Here is a 24,377-nt window from a genome sequence, read left to right as displayed (position 1 = left end):
TCTTAGCATAGGCACTCAAATGTCTGCTGACCCCTATTTCGTCATAGGTGCATAATTTAATTTTTAATTTATGCGGGATAAGGGTGGCCTGAGACAACGATCACTCAAACTGGGGGTTTTAGTTCGCTCATAGTCATGGGCTCCTGTGATGAGTTACTTTGGCCGATTCTCAGTTTAAAAGTCACTAAGTAATGGTGTTTCTGTGTCAAGAAGCAAACGTTTTGGAATAGTCTTCTTGCCATTTTTTTAACGCTTTCCTTAAAAGGCCAGTCGTTCTTCTCGGACTGTTACTTCCGCCTTGCGTTGTAAAAAATACTGATCACCTTATGTCTTTTTTTATTTTAGGCGGTAGAATTTTAATTGGCGATTAAACTTGCGTTTATACTCTGAATCGACACGTTTTGGCATTTCAGTTTTTGGCCATCAATTAGGATAAAGTTTTGTTTCACGAAAGTATTGACTCTTGACGGACGGTGATCTGAAAGCCATTTAAAAGGAGGGCGGCTGAGAGCGATATTGATTTCAAAAAGACACTTGTTTATTTTAACTGGAATTTTCCTATTTAATGGTCCGCCATTACTAACTTTAACATCTTGAGAGAGCTGGATCGAGCAGAAAATGACGTCAAAGGCTCACTCGTTTAAGAATGCAATGCATGTGTACGCCGCAAAATTAATATGCAGCACGGGAGTTTCGGGCCTTTTAAATGCGCGTTTTGCATATATAATAAGCTGCATTCACACGCTGAAATTTTAAGTTAGTGAGCCTTTCACGTCACTTTTCCTTGGACAACAACAACAACAACAACAATTTTATTTAGCTAAATGTGATAGAAGGTGGATGGCTTACCCCGCAAATTGCTAGAAAAAGCTAATCAAGGCGGGGCAAGCCGACTGCAAGGACACACCTATTAAAAGACAATAAATTTACACAACAACTCATAGTCCAACAAATTAAAGACACAGATTACATGGGGACTGATTATTAACAAATATCTATTAACTAATAAAGACCACAGTTTTGAACTTGAGTAATGGCGGACCGTGAAATTCAAAATTTACTCTCAAAGCAAACGGCCTTTGGATAAAAATCAAAGCTCAAAATTTTGCCAGTCAGGTGTTAAGCAAACACACTTTCAAAATTTTAAGAAATGAAGAGAGCGATTTTTTTTATCACAGGGACACTTTAAGCTCCCCATTATCTTACTCACTGAGTGATATTCCCGAATGCGGGCCGATTGGCATTGACACTTATCGTTGCGATTTATTTCCTAGGAGAGCGCATTTGGATTGTGTTAGATGGACCAGTCGACGCCATCTGGATTGAAAATCTAAACAGTGTGCTTGACGACAACAAAACATTGACCCTGGCTAATGGAGATCGAATCCCCATGTCTCCGCAGTGTAAAATCATCTTTGAACCTCACAACATTGATAACGCTTCACCCGCCACTGTGTCACGCAACGGAATGGTGTACATGAGCTCCTCTGGTCTGGATTGGCGGCCAATTCTACAGGTAAGAATTGCGTTGCTCTTCATATCATTTACGTCCAGTTGGCAGACTGATTTTTTTTTTTTGAGCATCAAGTAAGTTCCCTTTTAATTTTATATAGGCGTGGCTCAACAAGCGTCTGGAAGCAGAAGCCGGAATCTTGAAAGATCTCTTTGACAAGTCCTTTGACGAGATCCTGCGCTTTACGAACGAGAACTGCGTCTCCAAGATGGATATTTTGGATCACAATTACATCATACAGGTTTGTTGGTGACAAATGCGTTGTCCTTGTTACATATACGTTTAGGAATGAGTCATTTCAATGTTCCCGGGTCGCATACGTGTGCATGGCGAACAAATAGGGATTTAGCTGTTTATTGTCCAGGCTACTGCCACTTTCCCGAATGCGAATGTTGGTCAGCCGGAGAGACGCCATTGGAACCTCAATGTCATGATAATAACAGTAACTCAAACAAGATTTATTCAAGCGTTGATTAGCTCTGACTTTCGTAGCACGTGGTGGTAACACTGAGGAATCAAGGACTAAATGAATACGACTCTCTAACGAAGAAGGCAAAAAACGAAAACAAAATTACAGTTACTTACGTTGCCCAACTCCTCCAGTAAGTAAAGGGAATAGGACTGAGTGGAGTCCAATTCGGTCTGTAGTCATACGAGTGATAACAAAATCGATTTTTTTGTCATGAGTATTATTACAGGCCGAATTGGAAGACACGGAGCAGGGGCACCCAACGGTCAATTTTCGGAAAATATCTGTTCGGAAGACGATTTGAGATCTAGAATTTTCGGAACATTTGTTGTAAAACTTCTTGCTTGCCTGCCTGTCCTAGGATTTTCGATCATTTGAAAAATGGTATAATTGCCCATTTTAAACGGATTTTTACCCTAAAAAGGTCACCTAGGACTTTCGGGAGCCTTTTTTCTGGCTGAAATTCTCGGAAAGGTAAGTTTTAATCCCTATAATTTTCGAATCACTAGACTTTCAGCTAGGAAATCCGAACAGATAACTAATTTTTAGGAGATAAAAAAATGCTTATATCTACCGTTTAAATACTAAGATACGTTTCACAATGCTATGCTTAAGTTTTTTTGAACTATATTCCCGTTGGGTGCCCCTGACGGAGTCCTCTTACCAATCAATCGTAAAAATTAAAATTTCCGAGAAAAGAAGAAGAGCCGAGTTATGAAAAAATGGAAAAATTGCATTAAAAGACTGACAAAGGAGGCGTAAATTGTTTAATGTCGCTCTTAAGAAAGAATGACCAAAACATAAAATTTATATCTTCGAGCTCAGTAACGTGTAATTTGGACAAAAAATATACGTGGTAAAGATTGAAAAGCAGGCTTTTAAGTGGTATTATGATAAAAAAAATCACTTCCTTTTTTTCTTCAGATTTTGAAAGTGTGTTTGCTTAACACCTGCCTGGAAAAAATTTGAGCTTTGATTTTTATCCAAAGACTGTTTACTTTGAGTGTAAGTTTTGGATTTCACTGTCCGTCATTACTCACGCTCAAAACTGACCGACTGGACCTCCGAAGGTTGGATCTAGGAAAAGTAACGTCACTCACTCAGTAGCTTAAAAGTTTCAGCGTGTAAACGCAGTTTATTATGTATCCAAGACATGAATTTAAAATTCTTGAAAGCCCGAAACTCCCGTGCTACAGCCGTGCTGCGTATTAATTCAGTCGCGTACAAACGCATTGCATTTTTAAAGTGGTACTATGATCAAAAAATCACTTCCTTTTTTTCTTCAGATTTTGAACGTGTGTTTGCGAAACACCTTCCAGGCAAAATTTTGCGCTTTGATTAATAGCCAAAGGCTGTTTACTTTGAGTGTAAATTTTGGATTTCACGGTCAGCCTTTACTCACTTTCAAAACTGACCGACTGGACCTTAGAGGGTTGGATCTGGATAAAAGTGACGTCATTCACTCAATAGCTTAGAATGTCAGCTTGTAAAAGAAAAGGAAAGGAAAGGAACTTTATTTAAGTGTCTAGTTGTTCTGGCGCTGGAGCGCTAATTGGGGACACTGTAAACTGAAATAACAATGAAAGTAAATGAAGTCAAATGTTGGTTTTTGAGGAGAGGGGAAACCGGAGTACCCAGAGAAAACTTCTCGGTGCAGAGTAGAGAACCAACAAACTCAGACCCACATATGACGCCGATTCCGGGAATCGAACCCGGGCCACATTGGTGGGAGGCGAGTGCTCTCACCACTGCGCCATCCCTGCACCCAGTTTATTAATGAACGCAGTTTATTATGTGTGCAAGACACGAATTTAAAAATCTTGAAAGCCCGAAACTCCCATGCTACAGCCGTAATTCAGGCGCGTACAAACACATTGCATTCTTAAACAAGTGAGTCTTCGACGTCATTTTCTCTTCGATCCTGCTCTCTCAAGATTTTAAAGTTAGTATTGGCGGACCATTAAATAGGAAAATTCCAGTTGAACTAAAACTGAAGGTATCTTTTTGAAATTAAAGCTTAAAACTTGGACTACTTAGTGTTTATTTAACATAGTTTTAAAATCCAAAGGAAAAAAGAATTTTTTTATTGAGCATAGTACCACTTAAATACAAATACTTGTCTAGGTGTTAATAGAAACAAAAATACCCGGTGCCCAAATTATAAAAAGGTTTACATATAATACCGTCAGTGAATCCAAACTACTTTTGAAGTGGTTTTAATAACCCTAATAATAATAATAATAATAATAATAATAAAAATTCAGTTACTTGAATCATCAGATAAAAATATATCTTTCCGATCTGGCAGTTTTTCTTTCTCACAGCAAGCACGAATCTTTTTAATGATTGCTTGTAGTTTCCACGGGATTAATATTCTCAATTTCTCTTGTCTCATCGCAACTTTCGAGAAATTCTTTGAAAATCTTTCGATCATACAGCGCTTTCTTTTTGGTGTTATCGTTCTCTTTTTGTTCGGAAAATGCATTTACTTCTTCGTTGTCTTGCGGCGGCCATTATTGCAAACAACGAACAAAGTTCATTCAGAAAAGTTTGAAAAGGCGGGAATCGTGACATCGTTGCTCAATATGACCACTTCTATTACATACGAAAAATACGCCACTCGGTTCCCGGATGTAGCGGTCGCATTGATTCTATGGGTGTTTTCAGTCCTGTCCATATAATAAACACGGTTAAGAAGTCTTGTTTGATTGAAAAGTACTTATAACCACGTGCTAAGGTATCGTATTACAGAGTCGTATGATCTTCGGGTTAACCAACAATTATTAACTACAAGTAGAACGGAAAAGGTAAACAGTCAAGGGGTGACTCATGTCACAGCTGCGTCGGGTTAAAGGTTACAACTTGGCTTGATCCCCGCTTACCGTTAATTGTCTGACTCGTCCCCAGTCGTCTGTAAGGCATGCGGTAAGGAAAGGTAAGCAAGTCATCTCCATACCTTGTCTGCGTGCGAGGCTTTTGAGCATTGTTTTCATTTGTTCCCTCGAAGGCCATCACTATTCTGGAAGGACTAATTCCCAGGAAGGAAGACGGCTCAAACGTGTCTGCCTCCCAACTGGAGCGACTCTACATTTTCTGTGTCATGTGGAGTCTTGGAGCTCTGTTAGAGTTGGATGACCGCGCAAAGATGGAGGAATTCATGAAAGGCAATTTTGAACTTGATTTGCCATCTATTGTCCAGGGGTCAAACGACACCATATTTGAGTTCCTTGTCAACGACGCAGGTTAGTTTCCTTTTCGTTTGGTTAATTTGTGAATGATTTTCGGTATTTCATGTTGGCATGCACATTCTTCCGGAAACTCAAAAGTACCTTGTCTTGAACCTTTACGATTCACGTCGGAGGGCTGCTTACTCTCTTTATAGTTGCGGTTGGAGTGGTTCTTAAATTTTTCTGTTTGTAAGCACGTGTCTTGACAAACTCTGCCGTTAGCTTCCCTTCTTCGTTTGATAAAAAACAAATCATGTGTAAGGAAAAGGAACGAGAGAGGATAAGAAACGATTACCAGTTAGAAGAACACATTTACTAGCCAAGAATGGCTACCCTGTGGTATATGGTACAGTTTAATCGGTGGTGAATGGTCATTCGCCATTAATTGATTAATTAATGTAATGCAGACCGCTTGGCTCAGTTGACTGAGCCTGAAGTTACGGGTTCGATCCCCTGACCGGGACGACGCTCAAGGTTCTAAAATAGCTGAGGAGAAGGTACTGCCCTTGCGATTACATCTCCGAAATGGTTGCACTTTCAAGTCTTCTATTAAAAGCTCAGAGCAGAGTAGAGAACCAAAAAACTCAACCCACACACATAGGACGCCGAGTATGGGATTCGAGCCCGCGCCACATTGGCGGAAGGTGAGTGCTCTCATCACTGCGCCAGTCCTGCTCGCAATTTGATATGCACAGCGAATGTTAACATTTCCCAATGCGGTTAATCCTTGCTGATGGTGGACCTTTTTTCAAATTAGCTTTTTTCTATTTAACACAGGAGAGTGGGAACATTGGAATAATCGAGTAGAGGAATACATTTACCCGAAGGACCACAACCCAGACTTCTTGTCTATTCTTGTACCAAATGTTGACAATGTGCGGACTGATTATCTGATCCAGATTGTTTCCAGCCAGGGAAAGGTTTGTAAATTTTACATGCCATAACAAAACTTAGGCCGCTTTGTGGAAATTCCATTATTTTTGTAGGAATTAGGCTGCTCATTTGTAAATCCCATGGAAGGAAGAGTATTCTCATGAAGTGTATGGAGACTATTTTGGGGGAGTAAATGGTCTTCTTGTATACCGTATTTCACTCACTACAACGTATCTCATTGGTGTAGAAAAGACATCTTTTTCAAGGTCACGCCTCTGTCCAAGATTTTTGTGCAATGTTCACAGGATATGTTTAATTATGTTTTACGCATCGTAGCCTCATTTGAAAGATTTTCCCGTCATCGTAACTTAAAATATCTTAACCACTTACAATCAATTATTTCTTATCAGTGCAGTGTTCTTATGTCTGCTATTTTTTTGGTTCTTGTCAGGCTGCCCTTTTGATCGGCGAGCAAGGTACAGCCAAAACAGTCATGATCAAAGGAAATATGAGTAAATATGATCCAGAGCGACATTTGAGTAAGAGCTTTAACTTTTCTTCGGCCTCCACACCACTGATGTTTCAGCGGACAATTGAGAGCTACGTGGACAAGCGAATGGGAAACACTTATGGTCCCCCAGCCGGCAAGAAAATGACAGTGTTTATTGATGATGTTAATATGCCCATAATCAACGAATGGGGCGATCAGGTTTGGTCACCTTTTTTGCTCTTAAAAGCGTAAAATAACAGGAGTGCATTTGTTGTCATTTTTTCTTTCTGGGTCTTTTCACCCTTGTGTACACGGTTTCATAAGACATCGGATTTGGTCATTTAATTTCATGTCGTTCGTTCATTTCCTCAGGGAAAAAAAAAAACATAAAAATAAAACATATAATAAGTTAACTCTATAATAGTTGAAGCTTTAGCGTTGGCTCCTACCACAGTCGAATAGATAGTTGAGGAAATTTCAGTACAGTATGTAGTATATCATGAAAAAATTAGTTGTGAAACCACAATTCGCTTTGAGATAATTTTTGGTTGAGTCCTCCAGCTGTTAGCATGATCTAAAAGAGAGCTGTAAATTAGATTAAGAGTATTTTGATGGTTTTATGAGAAGGTACAGGTCTAATTTTTTCTTTCCCCTCATTACTTATATCTGGCTATATGTCTTCATTGTTTTGGTTCTTAATATTTGAATTCGCTCTCGGTGACATCCCCGCCTTGGGAGACGTTTGGGTCCCTTATGTTACCAGGGAGAGCAGCCCGTTAAACGCAATCTTATAAAATAAAGCGTTATAAGGGTGCCAATTGTCCTGGGCAGCCACACAAACTGAGGTGTTGGTCATAATGCAAATGTCAAACTTCAACTCAAGATCAAACATTAGGGAGTTGAAACAAGGACCACGGCAACGTCGATGAAAACACCACTTTAGAATAAAACTTAGCGCTGTCGTAAGAATCTCGCGATTGTTCACATTGTACAAAACGGGCGAACTATCGTATACCTGGATTGGTAAGAACGGTTAAAAAGTAAAGATAGAAAATGAATGGTTCATTGTTGTAGTCAAACTTGAAAATTGGTCATTTCATTGTTGTTTTGTGCAGTACGTCAAAGAAAATGATATGAAAATTCATGTCGCTCGTGCAGCACGATTATCTTCTACTTTTAACCAACGATATTCTTGTTTTGTTACGTTTCCATTTCCGCAGCCGTCGTGGTTGCTTAAACTTCCCATTAAGCATACCGGTACATTTTTCTCGTGTTTTGTCAGGTAACCAATGAAATAGTCCGTCAAGTCATGGAAAACAAGGGCTTCTACAATTTGGATAAACCTGGTGACTTTACTTGTCTCGCCGACATTCAATTCTTGGCGGCCATGATTCATCCAGGAGGAGGGCGGAATGACATTCCGCAAAGACTGAAGAGGCAATTTAGTGTGTTTAATTGTACTCTACCGAGTAACAATTCCATAGACAAGATTTTTGGTAAGAGTTGTTTTCCTGTCAGTTTGGATGTTCTACCATTTATTTTGAATGAGTCGTTAATTTTTTTCAATTTTTTTTTTTGTTAACCAATTCCTGGCCTTTGCTATCGCTAATAGGCCATTTCCGAGTTCATTTCTGCCTCCTCTTCAAAGCGAGTCTAAGTGCGAAGTTTTTGTGATGGTAATTAGTTCTACTTTACATATGAATGAAATAGAAGATATTACATGGCCGCGCGGGGATACGAATTTTATCTTCGAGTGCTGAAAATATCTCTCATTCGTTCGCTTACTTTCAGCAACAAGATATGAAAGTTATGAAAAACAAATCATGATGTAAAATTTTGCAATAAAAATGTTAATGTTGTAGCGAAAAATTATATTAAAGCACAAAAGTATCTTACAATGAAGAGGGAGCTCGCGTTTTATTGGCTAATCGTGTTTGTTACCATGACGACACCTATAAGATAAAAATGATACGTTCACTGCGCGCGGTGAAGATATGATTTTTTAATAAAAGGAGAAATCTTGGTATTTCATCCGTATCTATATAATAAATCCTGGTATTTCATCAGTACGTATCAATATAATAAGACTAATTTTCATAGGAAAAACTTCGCACGTAGACTCGCTTTGAAGAGGAGGCAGACACGAACTCGGAAATGGTCTATTGCTTTAAGATCGAGTCAGTTTGAATAACTTTCTAGTGCCAAGAGCTCAATGATTAGGGTTGACCTTGCGGCTATAGTGCTATCTTATCATCCGTCATCCAATTTCAATGTTTACTTGCCGTGCTTTAGGTTCACAAGCATATGGATTTAGAAAAAAAGGAAATAAAGAAAATACTCCTTGCACAATTATTACACGTATATTATCCGACGTAAACGCAACATGAAATATTTATTCTGTTATTCTGTCGTTAACGTAAGGTAAAACATATTGTCTGTTATGTACCTTATGGTATTGTCTCTTTTTTCCTGAAGGTGTTATCGCGGCTGGCCATTTTTGTTCCGAAAGAGGCTTTTCGAATATTGTGCAATCTCTTGCCACAAAACTTGTTCCCTGCACACGGAGACTGTGGCAGCTAACAAAGGTATACATTGGTCAATTCTAATTGAACTTAGGAGGGGAAAACTAATGCAGTAGCTTTTCTGAATACTTTTAACATCGGTGGATGAAACTCTTGGTGACGTCAATAGTCTTTCTACCATGCTCCAGGCTTTTGTGCGAACGAGGCTGGGAAGGAAGGCCACATTCTTTGCGTTGTACAATAAAATACTGCCCACTCCCTTACACCATGTTTTTTGCGCAACGAGAGACCTCACAGAAAATATTAGCTCAAGGAGTGTGTTCTTTCGTGAAACCAACCTCAGTCGTCAAGTTGGAGGACCTGAATTACTGAAGTGGCACCACAATCGTTTTAAAAAAATTCAAAATTGTCCTTGAGACTATTACAGAGCATTTACTCACGTAGCCTCTCTCTCTCAATCTTTCTTTAAGATTAAAATGCTACCCACGCCAGCTAAATTCCACTACATCTTCAATCTGCGAGACTTGTCCAGGATTTGGCAAGGCATCCTTTACTGCATTTCTGAAGTTGTGTCGACTGAACAGTCCTTAATGTCTTTATGGAAACACGAATGTATACGAGTGATATCCGACCGTTTTACGAATCAGCCCGACAAGGACTGGTTTGAGAAAACAATGAAGCGAGTCGTGGGCGAAGAGCTGGGCGATGAATTGCAGGCAATGATTGAGGATATTCCGTACCTAGTGGATTTCTTGAGGTTTGTACATGCCGGCGTGTCGACTTGTTCAGGTGCGCTTAAGGATGACTTAAACGAGAGGTACGAGGAACTCGGTGAGATGCGGAGGCAGCGGTGAGATTTGACAATTAGCCAATATCAAAAACACCATAATACTCTTTGTTTGTCCCTCCAAAATTTTGCATAAGCGTTGTTTCCAGTTTCTCTTGGGACCATTATAAGTCCTAAGAGAAAATAAACACAATGCTTGTGCAAAATCTTGGAGGAACAAACAAAGAGTGTTATGGTATTTTTAATATTGGCTAATAGCTGAAGAGTGATAGCAATGGGTGATGAAAACGGTTGACATGTTTCGTGGGTGAAGGCAATCTTATGAGGGTATAACAAGTGTTTAGAACAAGTGACCACAATTAACACGAATGTGCCATGATTGGTGTTGGATAGATGACAGTAAGAAAATAATTGTCGGCGATAATTTGCAAGAATTCACTCGACGTAATTAACTAAGATAACAAGTGGAGATGGTGGAAAGAGACTTTTGAAAGATTAACCGAAGGTCAATCCGAATTTTTGCTTTAACTTTTGGAAGTCATACCTCATGACATTTTGTGTATTATTTGTGAAAGGAAAGGCGAGCTGTTGTGTCAGTTGGAAGTATCGCTATTTCGGCATTATTTTGTATCATTTAGGGATGCTCCGGAAGCTACTGGAGATGAGCCCGAAGATGCAGATTTCGAAACGCCAAAGGTTTACGAATTGGTAAGACAACAAACGTTGGTAAATAAAGCGCTGTTATTTGAGCGTGGGAAGCGACTCTGCGATTGTTTGTTTGTTTGTTTGTATGCTTTTCGAAGGGAATATGACGAAATATGATCCAAAGCGATATTTGAATAAGAGCTGTAGCCTTTCATCGGCTTCCACACCACTGATGTCCTTGTTTTTTTTTCTGTTTTCCTTTTTTTTCTTTTCTGTTTCTTCCTTTTCTATTAAAACTTTTGATACACAAAGGGAGTAAGTGGCATTTAAAAAAAAAGCAGGTAGGAAAGGGAAAAAATCCAAGCGGTGTCATCGCGGCGTTGATGAATTTTCTGCTTTTTTTTTTCGCTTCAGTTGATAATCTCTTAGACCATTTAAAAGAATAGCTGTGGTCCAGGAAGAAGTTTGCAGGAATAATTGGATATGTGGATTTTGAAAATGTGTCGAGCTATGTCTGTTTTTGAAAAGATTTCAAGGGCAGAGCGAAAGCTATTTAAGGCCGGTTCTCCACATCGAAAGCCATGTTTTTGTATTTGTTGAAGGCCCGGTTGTTGTTATTGAATCTGCTATGCAAGGGTTCACTTTATATCTTCGGTTATTGCTTAAGACATTAGTGAAAATAAAATGGCTTTCGATAATAAGTTCCATAGATAAACTTGGTTGTTTCTCATGAGACCCTTACCACTCTTCAATTGTCTATTTTAGTAGGGTAAAATAAGTTTCTGTCAATCTTCTTTTAAAGATTCCGTCGTTCGAGGGTCTTGAGGAAACATTGAAGATGTACTTAGAACAGTACAACGAAAGCATCCGAGGCGCTGGTATGGACCTTGTATTCTTCCAGGACGCCATGATCCATTTAATGAGGGTAAGTTGAAGAGCAGCTGTCTCTGAAGTATCATCACGCAGCTTAAGCAGCATCGGCGGTAATAACGATAGATACGAATGAAAAGGAGTGAAAAATCGGCTTGTTGCGCGTGTGGCATGCTTTGTATTTCGTTTTTTCCCGTTCTCAGCGAAACAGCAAACTTTAGCAAGGGACGTGTAAGCAGAAGACGCGCTCAATAGTGCATGTAATCTCCATCCTTGCTTCAACATCGTTCCTACCAATCCATTTGTATCGTGACATTACTTCGCCAACACCAGGCAAAAGCGGCTATAGGTCTGTCCAAACGGTAAATGTTTTTTATCGTGTTGGATATGATTTGGATTCTGTCAAACATTTGTTAAAACATAGTTAAAACATTTGTTTTGTTTTCGTGTTTTGAATGTGCGAGGAGTCCACGACAATGATGTTTTGCGACACGGGATCTATCGAGATCCCTGGTAATACTTACTAACGATGATTCAACTGAAAGCTAAGTACTCTTTTTCTAGACAGTTGACGTTCTTGAAAATAGGTGATTTGTCAAGGACTTAAGGTGATTCCCTGATTTTGTATTGCGCAACCCTCCTGCGCATAATTTCTTGCGTCACTGGCGCCCGCAGTAGCGCGGGTACATTGATAAAATGGCGAATTGTCATTGACGCCAAGCCTAATCCGTCAACGAATGGTTATTTTCTCCTCAACGAGTACGGTGAGCCCCATTTTATCGTTGTCTTCATGGAGTAGTGAAAAAATCAGTGAAAATCTATGGCAATTTCATAAAATTGTACGGAAGGAGCCATTACGAGTCGAACAGCCCACACTTAAGTTAAATCTATTTTGGAGTGTGAAGTACTCACAAAGGCATTCAAATACACTTTTCAGGCATGTACTTGAATTAACCATGGAATGACACCACGCTCTGCGTTATACATTGGATCACATTTGTAAAATCGAGCTAAAGTTGTCCAACATTTGGGGTGCGCGGTAATTGTCAAAGTAGCTCAAATAGCCGTATTCGTCAGCGTCGCATCATGGAAACGAGTACGGTGACCGCCTTTTCTTATTACATTTTTTATGATCTCCTTGACATGTTTTAACAGTGTGTCAAGTTTCATCGGAAATCTATGATAAGTTATATTTCTAGGGAATCACCGTAACTGATATTTTCTGTCTTTCCAGGTGTCCCGTATAATTCGCACCCCACGAGGTAACGCCCTTCTTGTAGGTGTAGGGGGCTCTGGCAAGCAAAGCTTAACACGTCTCGCTTCTTTCATCGCTGGCTACAAGACATTCCAGATTACACTTACGAGGTACAGTGACCGAACAATATGTTGTACGTATTAATAGTATCATTAATGCCGCCGATTAGCGACAATAAAAGTGCATTGTTTGACAACAAGATTGGTGAGGCGAGTGCGGAAAATACGCTACTACGATTTGATGTGCCTCATATTTGGTGCAAGATGTATCCGAAAGTAGAATGAACAGTCACCGGAAGGGCTCTTGCTACTTTCAAGCGTGCAATCAACTTGTTTGCAACAGGTCGAGTCTAAGGATCTTTTTGACCTAGCCGTTAGTCGTGTCACCCTCTACACTTGTAAAAGTCACTGTCCTACTCGGCCATTCAGCTTTCTAAACAACGCTTTAGCTAGACTTGCAACTGGAATCCGGCAGATTTCTCGTTCTTGTCTTCCCCTTAGCTAAACACACCAATGTCCTTTATCCATTTACGGTGGGTCAGTCAGTTAGGCAGTGATGCTAGTAAGTCAGTTAATCGGTCGGCCCCAACGCGGGCCTTCTTATTCTCCGATTCGTCCTCGCAAATAGATGCTTTACACGTCACTCATCGCCATCATGTAAGTGAATGAAAACAAAAGATCTCTCATTAGCTCCTAGTTGTTCGTCCACCAGTAATTGAGATTGGATGCAAACCACCTATTATTCATTACCTTCTCACTTCTTGAATATTTTCAGGTCGTATAACGCATCCAACTTGATGGAGGACCTCAAGCATCTTTACAGGGTAGCCGGTATGCAAGGTCAAGGCATAACATTTATCTTCACTGACCAGGAAATCAAGGAAGAGGGATTCCTTGAGTACCTTAACAACCTGCTTTCTTCCGGAGAGATCTCAAATCTTTTCGCTCGTGATGAAATCGATGAAATTTGCGGCGAACTTATTCCAGTCATGAAGAAAGAGTTTCCCAGGAGACCTCTTACGGGCGAGAATCTTTACGACTACTTCTTGACTCGCGCAAAGCACAATCTTCATGTCGTGTTGTGCTTCTCACCGGTGCGTTATTGTCACTTTTTTCATTTGCATTCATCAACAGCAACAGAGTTAGCCTGTTCCAGGCTCTCGGATACTATGGTCGGCACGAGCAGAAAACGGACGCGAAAACAAGACACACTCGTTTGCTCATATTTGCGCTTTCCCTACTATCTCGGAGCCTGGAACAGGCTACAACAGTGTATCTATTACCTTGTAATTAACACCGTAAGAAGCATTCTGATGTGGGATATCATCCCAGTTGTAAACGTCAAGACTTCTTAGTAAGAGTGAAAAAAAAAAATTATTTTCCATATTTTTTTCACCTTTTATCGAAGAATTATGTTTGCAACCAAAGTTTGCAACTTCGTGTCTCAAAATTACCCGTAATGCATATTTTGCTCTGCAGACAGACACACTCTGAAGGCAATTTAAGCACCGCAATACTAAAACGCCTAACTGCGTTCTTTTGCAACTTATTTTGACAATCAAACAACAACTGAAGATAGTTTTCTGTATTACCGCTTTTTCATTTTACGTTGACAGGTTGGCGAGAAATTCCGTAACAGGTCTTTGAAGTTTCCAGGTCTGATCAGTGGTTGCACAATGGATTGGTTCAGCCGCTGGCCAAAGGATGCTTTAATTGCAGTGGCCGATCACTTTTTGTCCACTTTTGAAATCGTTTGTGCAGCTGAAGTTAAGAAGCAAGTGGTACATGCAATGGGTGTCTTTCATGATGGTGTGGCCATCAGCTGCACTGATTACTTTCAGAGGTATCGTTGATGTGTGACTTCATTTTACGTTTCAAGGTCTAAAGTTGGGGTCAAGTTAGCCATTTCACCCACCAGCCTATGTGACTTGTGTGCTTGATCTCAGCAGGATGAAATTTCTTCTGGAAAATTTCATTGGATACTTCAAAAAGAACAAAATATTTTGTATGATATATCTAGATGTGGGTCCTGTGATTCATCAGGATCCTAATGGGGCTCAGGAAGTCATGAAGCTATGATTTCGAATACAACTGGTCAAATATTGCCTTCCTTGCGTTAAATCGTAATATTCTAAAAACGAAAGCCCATTCAAGCAAATACGACAATTGGACTCAGTTACTACGAGAAAGCAAGACCTTAATACTAAGAATTCCCTTTTGAGATTTCATTTTACGCTATATTTAAACGGGACAATGATTAATAAGAGACGTTGTGGTGTGTATGCTAACAGAAAGTTAGGAGTCCAGGAGGTAGTTTACCTCAGATTTCACAAACTGGAGGGAGGTGCAATTTTCTGGTGATCTGGACGAAGCTGATCAGGTCACGTGTCACATTCTACGTGACCTCAATTTCGTTGTAACCAAGACACTAGCAGACCGATTTTTAGTTTCCTAACGGTGTAGTTTCAAAAAGTTATAATTTTATTTTTGTAGTCCTACACAATCAACAGTCATGTCATCAACAATGAAAAAAAACTAGAAATTAACCGGAGAGGTTAAGTGGAACTATATATGTCCCCGTTTTCAGGTACCGTCGAGCAACCCATGTCACCCCGAAATCTTATCTCTCGTTTATAAACGGCTACAAAACAATTTATGCTTCCAAACGAGAACAAATTGGCGAGTTAGCGCGGAGAATGAACACTGGCTTAGCAAAGCTTGTGGAGGCAAGTGAATCAGTTGCGCAGCTGTCCAAAGAATTGGCTGTGAAAGAAAAGGAGCTGGCTGTGGCATCAGAGAAGGCTGAAAAGGTAGGGATGTTCGTTGGTGATCAGATATTCCCAGAAAGGCAAGTTATGAGACTCGCTCTGCTTTTAATAACCGTGTCACCTCACTCTAGTCCCTAACTTCAACCTCTCAATGCAGACAATTAACATCACCAAGAGTCCATTACTCAAGAATAAGAATCTGGTATTAGGTTTGTCTCCATCAGCGAAAAAAAAGCGTCTATTTTAAGCCAAGTGTTGCGGGAAAATAGACAATGGACTAAATAGGCTAATTCAGTGTTGTACCCAATTTTTATCTCCCGGGGTTAGGATTCTTTGTGAATAGTTCATTTTCGAAATATCAAATATTGATCTTGATAGTGAGGCAGTGAGGACAAAAACAATAGAAACACGTTGGAATGAATGTGAAGAATACTTACATATCATCCACTTTTTTCTTTGTCTTTGTCCTCTAAACCTCTCTTTCAAGCTGAAATATAATAAATCGAAAAACGCCTCATGTAGTAGCGACATAGTGTAGCATTGACATCAAATACACTTAATTCCGACATGGCCGCCATTTTACTATTCTTTTTTTTAATTGCAAATTGGCCCTTTTGACCTCGCTTTTAAACGTAAAATTCAAAAGAATATTTTACCTTGAACGAGGCCAAAAGGGCCAATTTCCAATCAAACAAAACAATACTAAAATGGCGGCCATTTTGGGATAAGGTCACGTCACAGTGGTGTATGATGTGGAAATACCTTGAACAAAACGTTTTATTCCCAAAGGGTTTGCATTGGGTACAACATTGAGTTAGCCGATTTCGTCTGTTGTTTATTGCATCATTCTGAAATTTCTGAACGGTTAGTTTGCACGACAAGTTCAAAATTCGTTTCTGCGTTTGAGAAATAACAATTGCGATTGCCTTATATGGACATTCTTTCTCAATAAAATCGCACTATAGCACACCACATAATTCTCCTTAGTAGGAATTTTGAAAGAAATCAAAACAAAATACGTGTATTTTTTCTTCCAATCCTTCCAGTAATCGTTTCTCTTTTACACTTAGTCATTACAGTTGTGCGAGCCTTCCTTTATCCTTTATGTTTTCTTCTAAACTGTAGGTTTTAAGAGAGGTCACTGAGAAAGCTCAAGCAGCAGAGAAAGTCAAAGCTCAAGTCCAAAAAGTTAAAGACAAGGCCCAAGCCATTGTGGACGATATTGCGGTAAACACAGCATTTCCCTTTTCTAAGCATAAACAAGCATCGTATGACTCTAGAGTAAACTGATTTTTGATCGAGCTTGATTTGTTTGTTGTTATGTATTTAGGCTGACAAAGCTGTCGCTGAAGAAAAATTAGAGGCTGCAAGACCGGCTCTAGAGGAAGCTGAAGCTGCTTTACAGGTGAAGTCAAATTGCGGTTTTGATAGGGTGAGGGTAAACCCGAAAGCGTTCCGGTCTATAAATGGACCTCTTTGGCTTGTACGTCTTGTTTTCCCATTTCAGACCACGTGATGTTACTCTAGGGAACAGTTTCTTTTTCAAATGTCGTCTTATGCACGTGCATTCGTGCGCATGACTTATGAAAAAACAATAGGAAAATCCCCTTGGGAACATCACATGGTCTAAAATGGGAAGAAAAAACGTAAAAGCTGAAGAGGTCCATTCCCTTTCGAACTGTTTGAAAAGGGTCACGGAAGCGTTCAAGTTTGCCCTCAAGCAAAGTCCGGAAATGATTTTCTTTCTAAGGATTATCGGCAAGAACTTACTTGTTAGGATAATAAACAAAACACAAACCGTCGGTTCTTGCGCCTTAAGCAGGCCATTTAAAATGTGAAAGGCATGTTCACCAAGCGATTTGTAAGAACAAATGGTGAAACGTAACAAACTTCTCTTCTTCCCACCAGACCATCAAAGCGGCGCACATTGCTACAGTACGAAAGCTGCCGAAGCCACCACATTTGATCATGCGTATTATGGACTGTGTGTTGCTCTTATTCCGAAAGAGACTGGACACAGTTGTTTATGATCCGGAAAGAAATTGTTCCAAGCCTTCATGGAGTGAATCTTTAAAGGTGAGATTAAAAGCTGAAGTATTCCGAAATCGTGAACTGCTCTCCATGGCTTTGTGAAATTTTGAAAGTACAGTTACTTTCTTGCTTTTGCTCCTCGAAAGTCGCCAATGTTTTCGGGCCAATGTCGGAAACTAAAAAAACAAGGAACAAGAAAATGCTTCCCCGCCACAACGCGAGGAATTCACCCTTTAAAGGAATCACACTGAGCTGATTAATTGAACAAAACCGTTGACAACTCCTTTCTATAGGTGCTTTTTTCTCACTTTGTTGAATTCAATTCAACTATGTGAAAATTGTGTATAATTTTGCCGAGACCTTCGGCTGATCTTCAGGCCATTTGAAAGGGAACAACGTTAATGGTATAGGTTGTCACATTTTCCATATTCTGAATTTCATTGATGCTTTTCCCTTTCCTTTGATTGAAAGAACTTACTGCAGTTGAAAAGTCACCGAAGACAAGAATTTATCTCTTTCAGATGATGAGCCAGTCCAACTTCCTGTCAACGCTTCAGTCCTTCCCTAAAGATACCATTAATGACGAAATGGTCGAACTTTTGGCTCCTTACCTGGAAATGGATGACTACAACATGGAGACTGCCAAAAGGGTAACACATCTCGCCATTTGTTTGGCTGTTTTTGTCTTCGAGTTAAAGGGGCTATGTCGCGCAAAATGATGTAATTTCACGACACCCAAAATCCCTGAAAAGTAGAATGAAATATTGCAATAACCACTTAAAACTGTTGACCAACATTAAGAAAAAATACAGCAAAAGAAGAGAGAATGATGGATGCACAAAAATGGACAAGATTGAAACGGATTGCTTGTGGGTAATCTTGAAAAGAATTGGCCCGACGTTTTTCAAGTTTATGGAACCTAGACTGGATAAAGGTCGCTTTTGCTCAGCGTCAGCGTCATCTCGTCATCAGTTTTAAACTCGTGAGTAACTAAAGATTTTCCTTAAACACCCTAAAGTAACGTGACGTAGCCCCTTTAAGAAAAAAAACAGAGCGAAAAGTGATAAAAGGGCCCTCTTACATCACCAGCTAATGGGTGTCTTTACCTTCAAGTCACAATGTGGACAAGGACACTCTCCTTACTCGTTCAAAAATGATAATTTTAGCACAGTTAAAAAGTGATGAATAGTAGTGGAGTATCCTCGGTGAACGGGCGTTTCTTGGAGCAATTTCCGGTGCTTCTTTTTCTTCTGGTTCTGATGCAGTTTCTTAGTGGAATTTAAATACTCGAGGGCACTCTGTTTACAAGTTTGTGGAGCTGTCGCTGGTCTGTGCTCGTGGACAAATTCAATGTCGATTTTTTTCGGTATCAACACGGAGGTGTTACCTCTAAAGGTAATTTGTATTTTCATGCGCTTTGACAGCAGTGCTTCGTTTATGCTACAATTTTCAATCACTAAATGTCAACAAAATGCTGAGTTTTGGATGTTTGTCTTCACAGGCTAATTTAACTATTCAGGAAGCGAAATTGAACGTGGCACAAAACGATCTGAACGTGGCGCAGGCCCAGTTGGATGAGAAGCAAGCTGAACTGGATAAAGTACAGGCTATGTACGACAAAGCAGTACAGGAAAAACAGGTAGAACAAGTTTTTGATGAGGTTATCTGTTTTAAGCAAAAGTTGCTTCAGTGGGGTAAGAAAACCCTGACTGATTTCATTTTTTTCACTAACAGGATCTTCTAGATGATGCAGAGACCTGTCGCCGGAAGATGCTGGCAGCTTCCACACTGATTGGTGGTCTGGGAGGCGAGAAAGAAAGATGGACTGAGCAGAGTAAAGAGTTTGAGGCTCAAATCGGCAGGTATGGCCACACAGGACTCCCCACGAAAGACATTTTATTATGTTTGTGCTTAAGATCTCAACTTTTTGCATGTGTATTCTTAATAAAACTATTTTCTGTCTATGGAACTTCCTATCTCGTTATCAATGGCCTTCTCTCGAAAAAAAAGTGATTAACTAACAATTTTCAACCACAGGAAATAACGTTTACGATCAAATATGTTGGATTTTTTTCAAAGAAAGTGTTGATATCCGAAATGAGTGTATTTCGGCATCGCTTCCTTTGTATCAAAAACATCTGGCAACCCTAACACGTGACAGTTATTCAAGATGGTGGCGCCCGAGAATTTGAAAGTAGGATTAACCGATTCTAATTTTTTCCCTGGGAGAAATTGTTTGAAAACCTTTCAGAAAAATTTGTAAGATAAGTTTTTAAAGCTGTAGTTTAAGGGCTGAAGCATAACGTCACTTATCCTGCGAGCAGTTGGTTTCTCCTACGCTTCCTGAGAGAGAAACCACTGCGGGAAACGGTTTCTTTGAGTGAGCCGCCGTCCAGCGCCATGGACGAATAAATTAAATTTGAACCGGCAAAACGAGTCATTAAAGTTGTTTTGGCGCTCTCGCATGCGTTCACCTACGTAACTACCGCGTTTGGGCGAGCCTGCTATGAAGTGATTCCATATTTTCACGCAAAATAACACGAAACGATGTCAAATGAACCACGTGGGGCTCGATGGAAAATCTAAGGGTTGCTCGCAGTGGTTCCTCTCGGGAAGTGTAGGAGAAACCAACTGCTCGCCGTGTAAAAGTCACTACGTGAGAGAAGCTGTTCGAAAAAAGGCATTTCATTATACATAAACCAAATGTTAATTCTGTGGGTGATTAGTTTTTTCGCTGTTACCAATTTGGTTCTAGATGATTAAATTTTCTTGATTTCGTCTAAAATTTCGAGTACCTTAGTTATCCCAGTTGTTGCCAATCCAATCATGTTTTTTTTGTTGTCGCAGATTGGTCGGAGATGTATTGCTTTGCACAGGCTTTTTGTCGTATTCTGGTCCCTTCAACCAGGAATTTCGTGACATGTTGATGGCAAAATGGCAAAAGGACATGAAGTCTCGCAAGATTCCTTTTACTGCTAATCTCAATGTCACGGCTATGCTTGTTGATGCCGCAACAGTAAGTAGTTTTGTTCAGTTGGGTTTCTTTTCCCGTTGCCCAATTCCAAGTAAAAGTGCTTGGTAAAGTGCTGTACAGTAGAATACGGCCCGCTAATTTAGCCAATCACAGCGCGCGTACTATCTAAGAGATGTAAGAAACACTATAAAAAATCAGTTTTGTGAACTACAATAGTTCAATATCCATTCCAAAGTAATGGTTTACGAATTAATTAAGGTTCAAGCGAGTTACCGGCAAATGCCATTTTTCAGTAGTCATTGAATTTGCGAAGTAACCCTGTTATTGTTACTTTATTTAATCCATTCAAGAAAGGTACATTATCAGGAAGCTATTGAGTTCATTAAAAAAAAGGGAAATTACATACAAAAAAGTAGAACGGAGAAGGGCACGATATAGTAAACAATAAATAGAGCCCTGAATTGTATTCAGTTATTACCGCTCGTTATATAAAAGAAAAAAAAACAACAACAACAACAGAGTCACATCCATGTCATGAAAGCAGTACAAGGGTACATACCAGCGAGTAAGGAAATCCGTACTGAGCGAAATTTAGTATTGAAAATGGTGTTAACATAAGGAAGAAATAAATGCTCCAAAGATGCATACCGAGTTTAATAATTATGTTGCTCACAAATCAGACAAAAAAAATTACATGGCTTATCAGCACAAAGATAATCATTTAAAAAATGAACAAATATACACTTTTTTTAACAATATCACCAACCTGTGACCTTATGTGTCCTGCGTATCCAGGTGGGAGAGTGGAATCTTCAGGGTTTACCAAACGACGAACTATCCGTGCAGAACGGTATCATCGTTACAAAGGCAACGAGATATCCTCTGTTGATAGATCCACAAGGTCAAGGTAAAGCCTGGATTAGGAACAGGGAAAAAGATAACGAAATGCAGGTAGGTAATCGATTCGTGGTTGATCAGGCAAATGCGATTTCCAGCGCAATTGAATTATTTTGGGATTCGTACTGTTTCACTCTTGCAGGGGACAGTTCGGTCAAGTGGTTTAGACGCTTGCCTTGAGACCGGAGATCCCGGGTTCAAGACCCGCCCTCACCACTTGTTGAATTTGATCTGGTAGTCCCTGGTTCAACTTCTCGGCGGCTGGTTTGTCTCCAGCCAGTTTTGATTCTTAACAGTAATTTATTGTTTTGTTTTGTTCTTTCATTTGTCTCATTTCATTGCCCTGAAAAGCCCCAAAAAGGGAGTGGTCAATCAACTATGTTTGTATGTGTGTATGCATTTTGTTCCCCACAAACCAGCATGCTCACAAATCAAGGGATCGATTGCTAGACCATCTAATCTCCTGTCGTTTTAATGGAGATGATTTTTTTCTAAATGACTTTTTAGAGTATAGCCGTGCTCTTTCTGAATGAACCCCCCAAATTAGTCCCTTTTGGAACGGATGAACCTTTAAAGGGGCTGGGTCACCCTATTTTAGGTAATTTTGTTTAATTTTGTTAATTATGAGCTCTAAACGTCAAATTGGCAGAGCAAGACTCTTTCATTTGCAAAATCATGGCCACATAACAACTGAGAATGACTTTCCAGCTGTGTAAAGGACATTTTGATATAGACTGATATAAATTTGAAAAAAGGTGGGCCGATGTTTTTCAAATTTACCCAAATTCAATCCATTTCAATCCTCTCCAGTTTTGTCCATCCATGTTTCTTCTTGGCTGTCCTGTGTTTTGTAAGAGTTCTTCTATAGTTTTGAACAGTTATTTTGATATTTTAGTTAATTCTATGACCATTCGATCAGTGCTGAAATTGCTTAAAATTGCGTGACCTAGCCCCTTTAATGTTTAGCTTTTCCTTTCTCAAGTTTTGTTGCAGTCTTCTGAATCTTTTTCTTTGTGGTTGCCAAAACCCTCATTTACTTTCCAGTGATCTCAGAGAGGGCAAAGAAAAACGTTCACTAAACTATCTTTTTTGTATTCCTAACGCGTGCGGTGTTTTTTCTTCAAATTTCAGCAGCGCTAATTTTAATAAAGCGGGAGAGTTTAAATTATCATGAACACTGCTTCTTTTTTAACAGGTGACTTCGCTCAACCACAAATATTTCCGAAACCACCTCGAGGACAGTCTTTCACTAGGACGACCACTGCTCATTGAGGACGTGGGCGAAGAAATGGATCCAGCGTTGGACAATGTCCTGGAAAAGAACTTTATTAAAAGTGGCAGCACCCTGAAAGTGAAAGTTGGGGACAAAGAGATCGATGTCATGACAGGCTTCATGTTGTATATCACAACCAAACTCTCAAACCCTGCCTACACCCCTGAGGTGAGTGATTCCGTGGAAACGGATTCCACACATCTGTCTTTTTCCAAGGGCACTTAAGCCTTTTCCCCGAAAATAGGTTAAGTACGAAGGCAATAGGTAATAGATCGTAGTTTTTGATATAGCATTTTAAAAAAGAAATTCATTCTACGTAAAGGTATATTAATTTGCTTTTTGGAACGCACTTCTTGTAACATTTGTTAATTATGAATTCACAAGTCTGGAGTACAAATCGCTACATAAATGACTGTTGATGATGACGATGATAATAACAATAATAACGATAATAATTATATTGTTTTTACTACTATTATTATTGTTATTGTTATTACTCCTATTAATATTGTTATTAGAATTAAACAGATCTTATCAAATGACCAAAGACAAATTATCTCAACTAGTAGTTTGTCTTTGTTCTGAAATAAGAAGTCGAAGGGAACTCGAAAATGATCCATCAGTTGTGCCGAGCTCTTTGAGGAGGAGTAATGATCCATGATAGAGCGGTTTTCAATTGAGTGTCGAAAGTAATTAGCGAATTGCTTTGGTTTTTCATTACTTTACTCAGTGATTGGTTCAAAGTTCTCGCGCTACTTTTTCAACCAATCAGAAGTGAAACCAAAACCAATCGTGGCTTGCGCGTGCACATCTTACCGCGCTTTGTGTCGGCTACGTGTAATTTCTTAGAGTTTTGATTGGTTTACTGGATTGTCTCCGTCCTTTTTGATTGGCCAAAGGAATTACTTTGGTTTTGGTTTTACGACACTCGATTGAAACTCGATCGCTCTAAAGAACATGCCGACAACTAGACGTTTCTGATGTTAAACCTGTACGTAACGTAGAATTTAAGTTAACCGCTTCTTCAATCAGCAAGGCGAATTATTTATGACAATATTCATAATTTTATCTCTTTCTCGTTATCGTGTTTTTCTGTTTGTCAAATTTACAACTAACTTAAGATTCTAAAAAGGGCAAAAAATTATTTTTGCTGAAATAACGCTTTCCTTAAAATGGTTTTTGACATCCACTTGTTCAACGTAACACAATTTTATCAAAGTTTGCTGGACCATTGCTGTTAGACATATATCGTTAACAGTGAAGAGAATATCCATGCCGACAGTGATAATTTTGTTCATCTTAGTACAGTTACCATAACTTACTCAGAAAGAGTATTTTCGCTTTCCACAATGCTTTGTCAGTCCTGGGATCCGAATTTAGTGTGTGCTCGGTTAAACGTATCGTATGGAGTCTTATTTTCGCGTCCTATTCTCCTTTTCTTTTACCTAGATCAGTGCTCGTACTTCCATTATTGACTTCACTGTGACTATGAAAGGCTTGGAAGATCAATTACTTGGCCGTGTGATTCTGACAGAAAAGGCGGTAAGTTTACTCTATGCCGATCAACGAGACATGTGGGAAAACGGTTGAGTCCTTGTTGTTCAAACCTTCGGTACCGTTTTTTCGCCAGATGGCTCTACTTGCATTAATCTCATCGACAGTGATGAATAGCATTAAATAGCATTGCACAAGGCACAAAAAACGTATTGGGACGAGATGGGATCATTATAGACAATGGTATAACCTATCCTTTACTAACAGATACTTAGGTGCAGAAGATTGCG

At 39.5% G+C, this 24,377-nt stretch overlaps 1 protein-coding gene across 1 annotated transcript in view; it reads left to right on the top strand.

Annotated features, from left to right (window-relative positions):
* Positions 1 to 24,377, top strand: part of LOC138020732 (dynein axonemal heavy chain 5-like) — a 58,258-nt gene that overhangs the window by 12,716 nt on the left and 21,165 nt on the right. The window contains 25 exon segments of the mRNA XM_068867666.1: positions 1,275 to 1,516; positions 1,614 to 1,754; positions 4,990 to 5,224; positions 5,987 to 6,129; positions 6,534 to 6,791; positions 7,855 to 8,068; positions 9,048 to 9,157; positions 9,565 to 9,851; positions 10,520 to 10,589; positions 11,329 to 11,451; positions 12,631 to 12,761; positions 13,426 to 13,744; positions 14,267 to 14,493; positions 15,238 to 15,460; positions 16,544 to 16,645; positions 16,749 to 16,823; positions 17,327 to 17,494; positions 17,971 to 18,118; positions 18,759 to 18,844; positions 18,951 to 19,088; positions 19,184 to 19,311; positions 20,297 to 20,465; positions 21,219 to 21,374; positions 22,516 to 22,761; positions 24,043 to 24,135. Of these exon segments, the coding sequence (XP_068723767.1) occupies positions 1,275 to 1,516; positions 1,614 to 1,754; positions 4,990 to 5,224; positions 5,987 to 6,129; positions 6,534 to 6,791; positions 7,855 to 8,068; positions 9,048 to 9,157; positions 9,565 to 9,851; positions 10,520 to 10,589; positions 11,329 to 11,451; positions 12,631 to 12,761; positions 13,426 to 13,744; positions 14,267 to 14,493; positions 15,238 to 15,460; positions 16,544 to 16,645; positions 16,749 to 16,823; positions 17,327 to 17,494; positions 17,971 to 18,118; positions 18,759 to 18,844; positions 18,951 to 19,088; positions 19,184 to 19,311; positions 20,297 to 20,465; positions 21,219 to 21,374; positions 22,516 to 22,761; positions 24,043 to 24,135 (4,232 nt within the window).

This window comes from Montipora capricornis, chromosome 10 (assembly GCF_036669925.1).
Source record: "Montipora capricornis isolate CH-2021 chromosome 10, ASM3666992v2, whole genome shotgun sequence".
In the NCBI taxonomy this organism is placed as follows: Eukaryota; Metazoa; Cnidaria; class Anthozoa; order Scleractinia; family Acroporidae; genus Montipora; species Montipora capricornis.
This window is presented reverse-complemented; position numbering and strand designations above follow the sequence as displayed.